The sequence below is a fragment of the Struthio camelus genome, chromosome 2 (genome assembly GCF_040807025.1).
Source record: "Struthio camelus isolate bStrCam1 chromosome 2, bStrCam1.hap1, whole genome shotgun sequence".
Classification (NCBI taxonomy): Eukaryota; Metazoa; Chordata; class Aves; order Struthioniformes; family Struthionidae; genus Struthio; species Struthio camelus.
In genome coordinates this window covers 8,400,093-8,412,638 of record NC_090943.1, presented here as the reverse complement: position 1 = coordinate 8,412,638, position 12,546 = coordinate 8,400,093, and the positions used below count along the sequence as shown (strand labels likewise).

General features: G+C 38.7%; 1 protein-coding gene across 31 annotated transcripts in view; it reads left to right on the top strand.

Moving 5' to 3' along the window:
- Positions 1-12,546, top strand: part of KMT2C (lysine methyltransferase 2C) — a 207,594-nt gene that overhangs the window by 152,385 nt on the left and 42,663 nt on the right. For 30 of the 31 annotated variants that reach the window (XR_011139519.1, XM_068934237.1, XM_068934226.1 and 27 more), the window contains 5 exons: positions 1,033-1,152; positions 3,600-3,730; positions 5,412-5,598; positions 11,538-11,642; positions 11,993-12,040. Coding sequence is in view for 30 of the 31 variants with exons in the window: in XM_068934237.1 (XP_068790338.1) it covers positions 1,033-1,152; positions 3,600-3,730; positions 5,412-5,598; positions 11,538-11,642; positions 11,993-12,040 (591 nt within the window). In the remaining variant the exon portion in view is untranslated. The remainder of the gene's footprint in view (positions 1-1,032; positions 1,153-3,599; positions 3,731-5,411; positions 5,599-11,537; positions 11,643-11,992; positions 12,041-12,546) is intronic. The other variant, XM_068934232.1, reaches the window with a different exon arrangement.

Sequence of the window (12,546 nt, the reverse complement as noted above, 5' to 3'; positions counted from 1 at the left end):
ATGGGCCACGTCATCGGGTTACGAAGATAGTAGGAGAGGGGAACAGAGAAAATGAGATATTTAAGGAGGCGAAGGAGAGGGATACAGCAAAGTAGGGAAAAGAGGTAGGAGTTAAGACGTGGTCCCATTTCTCTTCCTTCGCTGACAGCAGTTAAACAAATCTCTGCCACCTTTTCCACAGCCTGTGTTTTGCATGACACTGAGGAAGGGCCCCGTCGCAGCAGGTGATACCCATGTGTGTATTGCCTTCTGGGATGGGCAGATCCTGTGGAGATGGTGGTACGAACCCACATCAGTTCATAGAGATTTCCTGTTTCTCCACAAGCAATATGCCATAATAGGCCATTTATTTCTACTGAAAGGTCCTCAAGAGAAGAAAACTTCTTTTGCTCAGGAGTGGTTTTGGACCATGAGTTGAGCAGCCATCTGTTAGTTTCCTGCAGCCAGCTATTTCCCTGAAAAATTAAGCAAACCTCTATCTGATATATGTACAGACATATGCAGTAATCGTAAAGGGTCAGGAGCACTGCAGTCAGTCTTTAGTGGAGGATTCTGGAGTTTCCGGCAATGTAATTTTAGTTAATTATCTATTTTATTTTGTGATGCTTCCTTTTCTAATGCCATCAGTTGAAGTGGTGGGCTCCCTACACCAATTTGTAGAGTTTTTGTGATCCCTTAAGGTTCTCCAGGAGGTTTCATTTGATAGACGGATTTTTAATATTAGGAGTTCATCAGCATGCCACGGGAGAGAAAAACTGTCGTGTGAAAGTTGCCAGGTTTGGTGGTTTAAACTTACTGTGGATGTAGTACCGTCCTAAAATTCTGATACTTTTTGATAATTGCATGTACACCTACAGAGATATTAAATTATGAAATGCTTTGCAAGCCTCTGAATGAAAACAAGCACATCAGATTCATTCGTAGACCTCTACAGATGCGGTTATCCTCTTTGACTGCGGAATAATCTTGGCTCCCATGCTTACTGTGAAACATAGTCTTAATCAATATGCTTGACTTTTGCTTCCTTGTTAGGTATTGGTGGATTTATGGTACGTCAGAGAAGTCGTACAGGGCAGGGGAAAACTAAAAGATCTCTCTCCAGGAAAGATTCTTCTGGCTCTGTTTCTGAGCAGTTGCCTGGCAGAGATGAAGGTAAGTTCAGAAAGGTATTTTAAAATATTTGCTCATGCTTAATGCAGTAAAAATAATGGAAATCAAAGCTATATAATTCTGTCTGGAGATGTATTACACAGCAAAATGTTTTTAGTGATTGTCACGATGGCTTCTGTCAGGGCTCTGTTGAGCCTAGCTGTGACCAGTAGAAGACAGAAGAAAGCACAAGAAAAGGGGCAAGATTAGTGCAATCCTTTTTCTGATATACCTTCCTCCTGGTGCGGTCCCGATCCAGAATTGTCTTCTGGACTGTGTCCTGTGGGAGAATTTATGGACATATGATCTTGTTATGAATCTGTTTCACCTCTGTGACTCCTCTGTTAGTTACTTCAATGTTTTATTTATTGTTGAGTGAAGAAATAACTCCTTTAGTTTGTTTTAAACTTGACGTCTGAGAGTTTCATAGGGTACCCCCCAGGGTTTCTGTTAGGAAAGATTATGAAGAATCATTCGGTATTCATTTGTAATGCACAGAGATTTTCTAGGCTTGTGTGATATCCCCTGTCAGTCATCTTTTTTTCCAGGGCTGAAGAACACTACTCTGCTCTCTCTTTTTGTAGCAAAGCCATTTCATGTCTCTGATACTGTAATAATCAGTGGATTGGGCACTGAACAAGAGGTCGAGGTTTGTTTATGGGCCTGGCTCTGTTGCTTGCTATGTGTGATTAGACTAAATCATTTCACCCATCTGGCTTTATTCTCACTCTTTAATGTAGACAATACTGAGACTTGTCTAAGGTGAGATGCCGAATATGTATAGTTCAGAGTCCGTCTCCTGTATATTTAGGAGAAAGAGGCTTGTACTTCTAAAGGGTGGCTGAGAGCAATTCAGAAATCTCTGGCCTTTAATTTTTCCTGTTATTCTCTCTTGTCTGTTTAGATTTTAATTTCTTTAGAGCCAGAACTGTCTCTTGCTATGTATTTGTACAGGATGATGGAGACCTGATCTTTACAGCATCCAGGCAGTGTTAAAAACTAATAGTTAAGATTTTTTTCTTGTTGCACGTGTAAAACTGCTTTAGGAAGACAACCTATGTTTCTGTTATCAGTGCAACCCAGTATTGTGGCTGGGTCCCCTATTCAGAAATAGTAGTTGCTTTTTGTTTAATGTTTGTGTTACAGGTACATTTTTCTGCTTTGTAAATGTTATTTTAGGATATACTAGGTTGTTTCAGCTAGCGTTTAACATTTTTCTGTTAAGCTTTTAACTTCATATAGAGGGACCTGCTCCTTTAACTTTTTAAAAAAAAAAAAAAAAACAAACTTCATTCTGGGTAACAGGACAATGCATATTGTTAAAAAGCAATATTCTTAAGCAAGTATTCTTCAGTTGAACAGTTTGAGCTTCCTTTTTTGCTCATGCACAATTGTTTATTAAGGAAAAAAAACTCAGAAAATCTCTGTATGTTTTAAATCAGCACAGCTTGCTGACAGCCTGGCTCGTAGCTGCCGGGGCTGGTCAGCTTGCAGGGCACTTTGCTACTCTCTGCCGTCCCACTCTCCTTCCCCGCAAAAGCAGGCGCTTAAATAATGCAGAGGCCACCGTGCTGGTGAGCTTCGTTCTGCTCCCTGTCCCCTTAACACGTGACAAGAGATTAGTATAGTGCAAAGCAGAGTACGTTTCACTGCCTAGTAGTAAAGTTTGTAAAATAACTTCTCAGGGTCACTAACGTTATGTAGTTAGCTTTGGCAAGGCAGGGGGGTGGTGGTCTTCAAAAGTTTCGCTCTTACCTGCGGTGTTTTCACTGGTGTGTCGAAATAAAGTATCGATCGATTGATTGATTGAATAGCATACTGTGGTGTTTTGCCTGTTAGAAAAGCCTCTGTGCTACTTGGAATATGATAGCTGAATAAACATTTGGTTTTCCTTGAAGGAATTCTTTTAGATTCTAGATTCCTCTAGACTCTTTTCTAGCCTGTTCGTCGTTTACACAACAGTCACTTCTCAGCTTAAAAAAATCTTCTTTTACTTTTAATTTGAGAAAACTTATTGCATAAACTGAAAGCGGATGAGTACGTAACTCAGCGGTGTTGATTTTGGAGCTGCTTCTTCGGTGGAATTGTCTTTTAAGTATCTGGCTGTATGGCATGTATCGTTCTCAAATTAATACCAAATTCTTCGGTTGGCTTTGAGATATAAAAGTTAAAGGTCTATCTACAGCCAGTGGGTTATCTGCAGCCAGTGAGGTACAACAAGATGGTGATGTGACTCGTATTACCTATGGTAGTTTAGACCTCTGAGCCCAGATGATCAGGTGACGGTTCAAAGCTGGGTAGACAGAAGCAACCTTTACGGTATATCTAGAGTGATGCTGAAACTCATGCACCCTGATAGGTATGAAGCTGCCTTCAGCGAGCAACCGCCGTACCTCTAGAGCAAGAGACAGAGTATTTCGTATATTTGTGCCTGCATGTTACTTTTCTAGGTTGGACAGAACAGCTGCCAGACACTCCAGTTGAGGAGTCTACCCCAGCTTCTGAAAGCACAGAGAAAATAAAGAAGCGTTACAGAAAAAAGAAAAATAAACTTGAAGAAACCTTCCCCGCCTACTTACAGGTAAAGCTATTGGTATGCACTGTCTGTAAAACATGGAAAAATTAATCTGTATGTGTGTTAATTCTTAGTACATTTAAACCGTAACTGTTTCTTTCCTGTTTCCCAATTTATCATTCATATGAAATGGCTTTTGTGTAAGGAATGTTCCTAAGTTTGTATAAGCAACTGTGTAGTATGTGAAATCTCAAATCCTCTGATACCTCTGATATTACCTCTCAGTGTATAGGGCTCTACTTGCTCTGAAAAAACAGCTTGTCTGTTTTTTTCTCTACGAACTAGCACAAGACGTTTTCAGCTTGTCTACTTGTGCACTGCACTAAACTGTGCACGAAGTCTTAGCCAGATGATGTAATTTCCTCTAGATTTTTTTAAATTAAAAAAAATAGAGTGAATGATTTGATGCAGGCAGTGGTTTTCCTACAAATTTGTGTTTTTATATGCCTGGCATCTCTCTGACACAATGATCTCTGCTCTTCCCCGCCTCCCAATTACTTTTGTGATAGCCCTAGCAGGTAAGGGGTAGCACTTGTTATTGGGCAGGATGGCCACTATATTAATGTGGATTCACCAATTTACCTGCCTTCAACTGGATTATAAACCAACCAGTTTATATCTGTCTCACTGAGAACATTATTTCTCTCACTCTTCTCGGCCATGTTTTTTCATGAAAACCTTATTACCTTGTAGGTATTTACCAAATATCGTGACATATAGACTATACTGGGATGAGAAGTTAGCAAAGAATTGACAGAGAGACAGAACAATCTCTATCTAAAAATAACTTGTATTTGATAAGCAGGGAAATGAGCTAGAAAGAAAATAACGAAGCAAGATTTCCTTTGTATTATTAAGAATAAATATTTTTCCTTAATGCACGTTTTATTCATGGAAAACGTAGAATAGCTTCTTGATCCTTTCTTCATTAATGTAGGAATAACTGGTAATAAAGCATACTCACTCCATTTTTAGCTGTTATATCCTAATTCAAGATTTTTTTAAAGACTAAATGAAAACAGAAGAAGTTATATAATAAAATCGACTTGAAAATTTGCTAAGCTGTTTTCAGCTTCCTTAGTACTCGTCTTTAGGTGTCAAGTGCAATTGTTATGCAATATTAAATTTAAATACATAACTTAAAGGATATTAATGTAAGTTAAGCAGCTGTAGGTGTTTTATTCGTCATTGAGATGATTTTACACTAACTGAAATGTGCCGCATGGTAGTTCTAGAACTCAGACTTCAGTGTACTTGCATGTTTTCCATAAACTTATGTGGCCTTGATCAAATTGTTTGGTAGTATTCCTCTTCTTCAGCTCTCATTTTTGAGTGAGGAGCAATACTTTAAACCCTGGGAAAGTCATAGACTATATATACGTGTAATACAGGTACAGTGTCTATGCCATGTGTACTTAAGATGACTGTAGTTTTTCTGTATAATTTAAGATGTGGATATAATAATAACATAATAATAGCATAACTACTTCAGGTAAGTTGTATCCACTATATTTACTCATTGGGCCCTGGAAAAGATAGTGCCATACTAGAATGAGTATGGGATGGAGACTGTCTTTTTATATTTTTAATAATGATTAACTTTTTTTCCCTTAACTTTGCCATTTACATAACACTTTCAATAGCTAGTGCTTTTTTTCTACATTGAATCGCTTTGTCTTCGTTACAGGAAGCTTTCTTCGGAAAAGATCTACTAGACACCAGTAGACAAAATAAGACGAGCCTAGATAATTTGCCTGAAGAATCACTTCCACTTTCATGTAAAACAAATTTGACCACCAATTTCCTGGATCCTTCTTCTGACCCCCTTCTTAGCTCAACCTCCACTCCAGCTCAGGCGAAACTGAGCGCTCAAGGTATACAAAGCTAAAGTTAGTGATGATTCAGTAGTTTGATTGTGGTGTTGTCTGTGGAGCTTTTGCACTCTTTTCTTTCAACGTTTAACCCATACGTGTTCTAACATTCTGTATAGTATTGACTGTTCTTGTAAGATCAAATTACATTGATAATCAGTGATATCTGGCTCCAGGGCTTTAGCTGTTTCAGAAGGAGTATTAGATGGCACAGCAGTTGGCACATCTGAAGCTCTGTGATTGTAATTTCCATGACTACAAAATCCATGAAAATGGGTTAAAGGGTCAAACCCGTCTAAGAATAAGAATAAATTCATTAGAAGAGGAGATAAAAATAAAAAAAAAAGGTAAGTACCTTTTTCAGTAGTTTATTTTTGTCTCCTCTTATAATGGATATATGCAGTAGTCTGTTGAATATTCATTTATAAATGGTTACCATCCAACTTTTACAGTCTTCAAGGTTTTACATTATTTTAGGTTGCCAGGCTCCTCAGCATTTTTGGTTCACCGTGTCCTTTCTGAAAATGAGTGCCCTTTCAAGGTATAGCTTGTAGCCCCCAGGCAATCTTCTGCTTTCACTTTCTAGTGCAGAAGTCTACTGGAGATACTGTTGAGAGATTTGCAAATAGCCAGAGGGTTGTAAAGTGCTGCTGAAAGGGCACTTTCACACCAAGGAGCAATTAAAAGCAAAAGGCTGACTCTCTGCTCCAAGGTTTTTTTTTTTTTTTTTTTCCCCCCCCTCAATTTCTTGTAGTATGTGCTATGTAGTTAGAGCTGTCTTCACCTTCTGTATTTTTTAAAAACTGTTGTTATTATTTCTTGTGTACGTAGTTACTTTGTGAATCACATTTTGACTGATCCTCACCAATTTTTCTATCTAGCAAACATTTACCCGCATTGGTATAGCTTTTCAGTGTCCAGACAAGACTTTTGATGAGAGAAGCTCGCTTATTTGTAATTGTTACTCAGTGAAAATCTACTCAATGAAGAGCAAAAGGCTACGTTATAATTAAACATTGATTGTTATACAGGTCAAATTTTGAGTAATAGAGATTGCGAAGGTTCACATCCCCTTAAGGGGAAAGCGCTGCAAATGGAGTGTTTCATGGGTTATGTTCCAAGCTGCAAGAAGATACATTCATGTGTACTTTTTTCCTCTCCGGCATTCTTTGGAGCCAGAGAAGCACAGATTGAGAGGTCTTTGCTGGCATATCAACCTGCAGTATTAGAGTCATTAATGTTCATGTATTATGTCAGTGTAAGGAGGGTTTTAGAGATACACAATTTTGGTGTTATTTTAATGTTCTATTTGCCCGGTGTTTGAAAGTAAATTTAAATAATCTATTTAAAAAACCCGTGCAATTATAGACTTCTTGCTGGTAGACGTACCTTTTCTTATTGTTAACGTGACCTGTCTTCTGTTTCATTAATATGTTTGCATTTATAAAGCATCAGAAGCTGTCTCCTCAATAGGAGCCAGAAAACAAGTTTTAACTGCTTCTGGTGTCACTGTATGCTTTCGTATTACTTTTTTAGACATATGCTAATCAAGTGGATGAAACTTAGGAGTGCCGTTCCTCCAGAGCACTTTGGTCATTATTGAGACAATTCTTTCTAACTGTTTTGAGCCCTGAGGACCCTGATACATAGAGCAGATAGCTGGAGAGCATGGGAATTTTAAAACCAAAAGACCTTTTCCTTATAAATAAGAAAAGCTGTAAAACTTCATAATTTCCTGTTCTTTTCGTTCTGGAATTACAATGAGATAGTAATCAAAAGCAAATTACTAGCAACTGTTTTAGTGAATAACCCAGTGACCCATTTTATGTATGAGAGACTCAAACGACAGTGATTTCTGGCCAGAGGAATGTTCTCAACAAATGTGTCTCCACTGTTCAGATCCAGGCCAGAACTGTGACCTGTCCAGCCGGAGCTGTTTGTTAGTGTTGAGGGTGCCAGCAGGTGAAGTCGTTGGCCAGTGTTTATCAGTTCTAGTGCAAATATGTCTTCACTCTTTTACTGTGACTAGGTGGGAGACAATTATTTCTGCAATAACTTCCTGGTATCTGAGAGGGCAGATCCATTTTGAGTTACGGAAACACTGGTAAATTTGCTGGTTACTGAGTTGGTAACAGTTACATCTTCCCTTCTGGCTAGTGTTGCACAGGAGCTTGTGGTGAGAACAGTGTCTGAGAGCACCTGTGATGTTTTTGGTTCCTGTCATTTTGATGCAGACCTGGCTTTGGAGAAGCGATGGCACTAACCGCTTTGTTTGATGCACCAGGAGGTTGTAAGACCATACTGTACCATTAGGTACAAGGATTGCTAACTCCTGTGAGAACCCAAGCTGAAGAGGATAGGCCTTTTCTGCATGGAAGATGCTCTTCTCTTGGAAACTCCAGTTGTTCAATCCCAGGATTAAGGGTCGGATACGCTTGTTCATCTTGGAAAGAGCTCTCAAGTATCTTATCAAGGGGGAGATACTCTGTCTGCTTTGCTTTTCAACATACGCAGAGGACCACTAGGGAATGAAACAAAGTGGTGTGTTCAGTCTTCCACTAATGAATTAACAATGCATTTCAGTGGCACGTTCAGCGACTGTTTATTCTCAGAGCTTGGTTAGGGGTAGCTGAGGCTTTTGCCAAACAAGATTGCCGTAGTGATGCACAGAGCCAGCCAAAAGACAGTTTTTGGAGTCATTTGTTCACTGTTAATTACTAGTAACTGTGATCGAAGTGAACTTTAGGCTCCCAGTACTGTTTTCTGTCAGGCACAGAGGTGGCAATTTTTATTTCCAGTTAGAAGATTCCTCTTGGTTTCCCATAGTTTTATAACATTAGTGGCACAATGTTGCAGCAGGAATGTCTGCGTTGGTCCTACGCAGATTCTACGTAGGACCAAACCTTAAAATCGTTTAAAAGAGAAGGCTGGAGGAGAGTGCGGAGGCGTGCTCACTGGGAGCACAGAGCACCAGCTCTCCAGAGTCTCCCCAGCTATTCCTTGGTAAACGCTGGCAAAGCTGGAGGTGTTGATTATAATGTGTTGTAAGCTAAGTGATCTGAGGGCTGGCTGTGTCTCTCCTTGGATTCTTGCTCTGGATGTCCGGCGTGAAAAAGAGGCCGGCTGGCAAAGGCATGTTCTGCAAGGGCTCTGAAATCCATGCTTTCCTTTAGTATGAAGTAGCTTAAATTCAGTAGGTTTTTTTCCAGGGGTGGTAGAAAAGGCGTCATTTAAGTGAGGTCTCTGGAGAACACTGAAGAAATGCTTCGCAGACAAAAAGAGAGGAGCTGGCTGAGTCCCTGTGCAGCTGGTTCACATGCTGCTGGGACGTTTTATAAACTGCATACTGTGTGACTAATCGTGCTAGGGTGGCTGCAACTTTTGGAGAGACGATTTAATTCTTTTACACTTGCTTGTTTTTATTTATGAAGTTGTAGCAGAGGAACTGGGATTATTGCTAAGTGATAGCAATAAAGTTGTGCTCTGTTAGAGATTCAGCATTGCGAGCAAGTTATTTTTCTTTTTCCTTTTTGTGAGTTTCTAGCTCCATTCTGAAGGAGTCAAGCAGTACTGAGCTATTGGTTTGGCACCAGCTGTCAACCAGCTATTGAATCTGATCTGAAGCAGCTGACTGAAGTGATTTAGTTAATTCCAAGATAATGTTTAGCACATATTGGATTAAAACTGGCAAAATAAGAAGAAAAATGTAAAAATATGCTTTATATAAATGTCTTACGCAGGACTTACAGTTCATAGTCTTAGCCCTCTGCTGTCACTAGACCTCGGTCTATAAAAAGACTTAACAAGCTCCATCTTAAAAGCCATTAGCTTTTTCACAATCTACTCACCTCATCAGAAGGCCATTACAGAATCTGATTGCTCTAATAATTAGGAGCCTTTTAATTTGCAGCCTAAATTTATTCATGTCCAGTTTATAACTATGGGGGGGGGGGGTAAACTGTTCAGTTGCGTATTTTCACCTACGCCCTTCTAGGTACCTACTCAATATATTTACATTCAAACTACAAGCTGAATTATTAGGGACTGTGCTGAAGCACGTTACTGAAGTCTGTGGAGGAAAACACCACGACTTCGTAAGTGTTCCCCCCCCCCCCCCGCCAGCTATTTATGTATCTTCAGGTTGGATTTCAGAAAAGTGAAAGGACAGCTAAAGTCAATGCCTCGCCTGCCAGTCAACCGAAGTCATTAACACCACCTTGTGGTGCCTGGTGTTAGCTACGGACTTGCACAATTGTTGTGCTGGAACCAAATTGCTGGAGGGAAAATACGCATCTCCGAAGCAGAACTCAGTTCTGCTTACAGCCTGAAATTTCATAGTCCGTTTTACTCGGTTCACATATAAAATACCTATACCACAGGTGGTGTGATTTTTGAATATTTTAAAACACTACTGATGTTCATAGGAGCCCTATTCTTTATGTACGTGTAAATGGACTAGTCTGCAGTGACACGCTGACCCACCTAGCAAACATGAAACCTTAATTAATTAGGATGGTATCGTTTTATATATATATATATATATATATATATATATATTCTATATATTATTTTATATCTATATTACAAAGGAAAAAATGAAAGGTAAAAATAGCGAAGGGAAGAAAAGCTATTTAAGTCCTGCGCATTTTGACTTGGTAGAAGGTGAAAGAGTTGCCTCTGAAAGACAGGGGAAGGAACTTTAAAATCATTGTAAAGTGTAGCAGATTGGAAGGTAGCCTCATGATACAAATAAATCCCTGGCTCTAGGCCTCTAACTTAGCCTGAGTTAAGCTAGAAATACTTTCCTGGTAAAACTGGGCTGTAACCGTGAGAAAGATACCCATAGATCTATGAAATATGCTGTCCTTTGACTTTCTGGACCCTCTTTAATCTGCCCAGATTTGTTTCCCACATTGTGTACTGTATGATTTGTATTAATACCTTTTCTTTGTTTAATTGCATGCATATTTGCAGATTTTTTTCCATCTCTTCTTATTTAATTGTTCTCTCATTGAGTTTTCATGTAGTCATGATAGTCTACAGTTTTTCTGAAAAAGACTTTTCTAAACTTTTATTTACCTGTCAGAGTAATTTTCTTCGAATGCTGCATGTCTGTGATAGTCCTAAAAGTTAATTACTAAAACCAGATGAGTCATTGTGATGAGAGAAACTTTTAACAACCCCAGAGTTTCTCTCTAGGGAATAGGATGTCAAGAACATAATCACATCCAAAATTTGTTACTCCATATGCAATAATTTATTGCTAACACTGGGCTAGTTTTTCCTAGGTTACAGACAAACATGACATTTATACCTCTCAGTATTCTCATTTCTTCAGGATTTTTTTTTGATCTTAAAACCAGCATCTCCAGTTTGCCTTTGCTTACTACTACTTCTTCCTGTTATATTTTACTTTCGTGTTAGGGTATACTTTATTTAACTAGTTGCTCCATGTGCTTAAGAAAGATAGCATTGGTAAGAGAAGTAGTACCCTGATAGCTTTCTTATTTTTTGAGTACTCCCTACTGATTTACTGTGAACAGTAAACCCTTCCTTTACAAAGCACGTTTGTTGACTTTGACATTCGTAGGCCTTTGTTTCTTAGAGCTGGCAAGCTCTCACTAGATGATGGGATTTTTTCCTGAAGTCATCCATTCCTTTTTCCTTACAGCTGACTAAGTTACACTTCTGCTGCTCTTAAGAAATTGCTAAGCAAGTTAAGAATGTGCACATAGCTACAGTGGTGACTGGGGAGGAGGCAACTGCAGTGCAACACAGCTGCTCATCTCAGCGCGACTTGCAGTTTAAGGCCCCCTAGAAGGGCCTATAGCTTGATAAATCTGTGTTTGAGTTTATAGCACAAGCTGTAGTAGGTCACCAGAGTGCTGTATTAGCATACAAATGCTGTGATTGGTTGAATGTATTTGTTGCATTTTAAACAGGTAGCACGGATGACCCCTTAGCTGATCTTTCAGAGGTCTTGAACACTGATGATGATATTCTTGGAATACTTTCTGATGATTTGGTAAAGTCTGGAGATCATTCAGGTATGTATGCTTATAAGGTCTCTATGGTATTTGTTTTCTTCTTTCTCTTTATTACAGAGGTAGACGTTGTATTAAATCTGCAGGTTATGCTGTAGGTGATTTCAGATGTAATTTTTGTATCTTAAGAATACCTTAGTTTGGCAGAAGACAACAAAATCCCTCTCAAAAAACCCAACTTTTCCAACATTTTATTTTACTTAACTCTTTGCTTTTCTGCTTAAGAGAGAATAAAAAATAGCTTCCGTTGTCTATCATATCTGCGTAGCTTTTTCAGCATGCAGCTTTTTCTTTACTTTTTTTTTTTGTTTTCGTGTTATAATCATCCATTTTATCTGGTTTGGGTCCTGTAGGTCTTGATTTATGCACTTTCCAGGTTGAGAACTCACCCTCCCCATTTGGTAAGAAAATAAACAATGGATGATCCATGGTTAGAAGTAGTCATCTTTCCTAGTGGTCTTAGCTGAAAGAACTGCATGTGTAGAAACTAGTACTCCTTTACTGTGTCACTAATTCGTGCTCTCATTTCCCACTTTTTCTGTACTGTCGGACTCTTAACACAACTTACCAAGTCTTGCACTCCTCACTTTATTTAAATAGAGTACTCCGTAAAGTTTTGCTTACAGTTTTTAAAAGCCTTCCTGAGTTTTTGTGTGTTTCGTGATACAAAGCCATGCATTTTCTTGCTGTCACTATTATTTTTAATATTACTTGTAGTGTGTAGTGTTTATTGTAGTAGTCTCTTGTAAATTAAAAGCGTTTTAACAATGTGAATATATTAAAGCATGGATAAAGCAGTGAACATCAGTCTTTTTGTTGCCACTGGATGATGATTCATCACTTTATGTTAAGCACAGGTTGACAAGTAGAATGGCATGTTTCATTATTTTGAATTGTTTTTATTTGA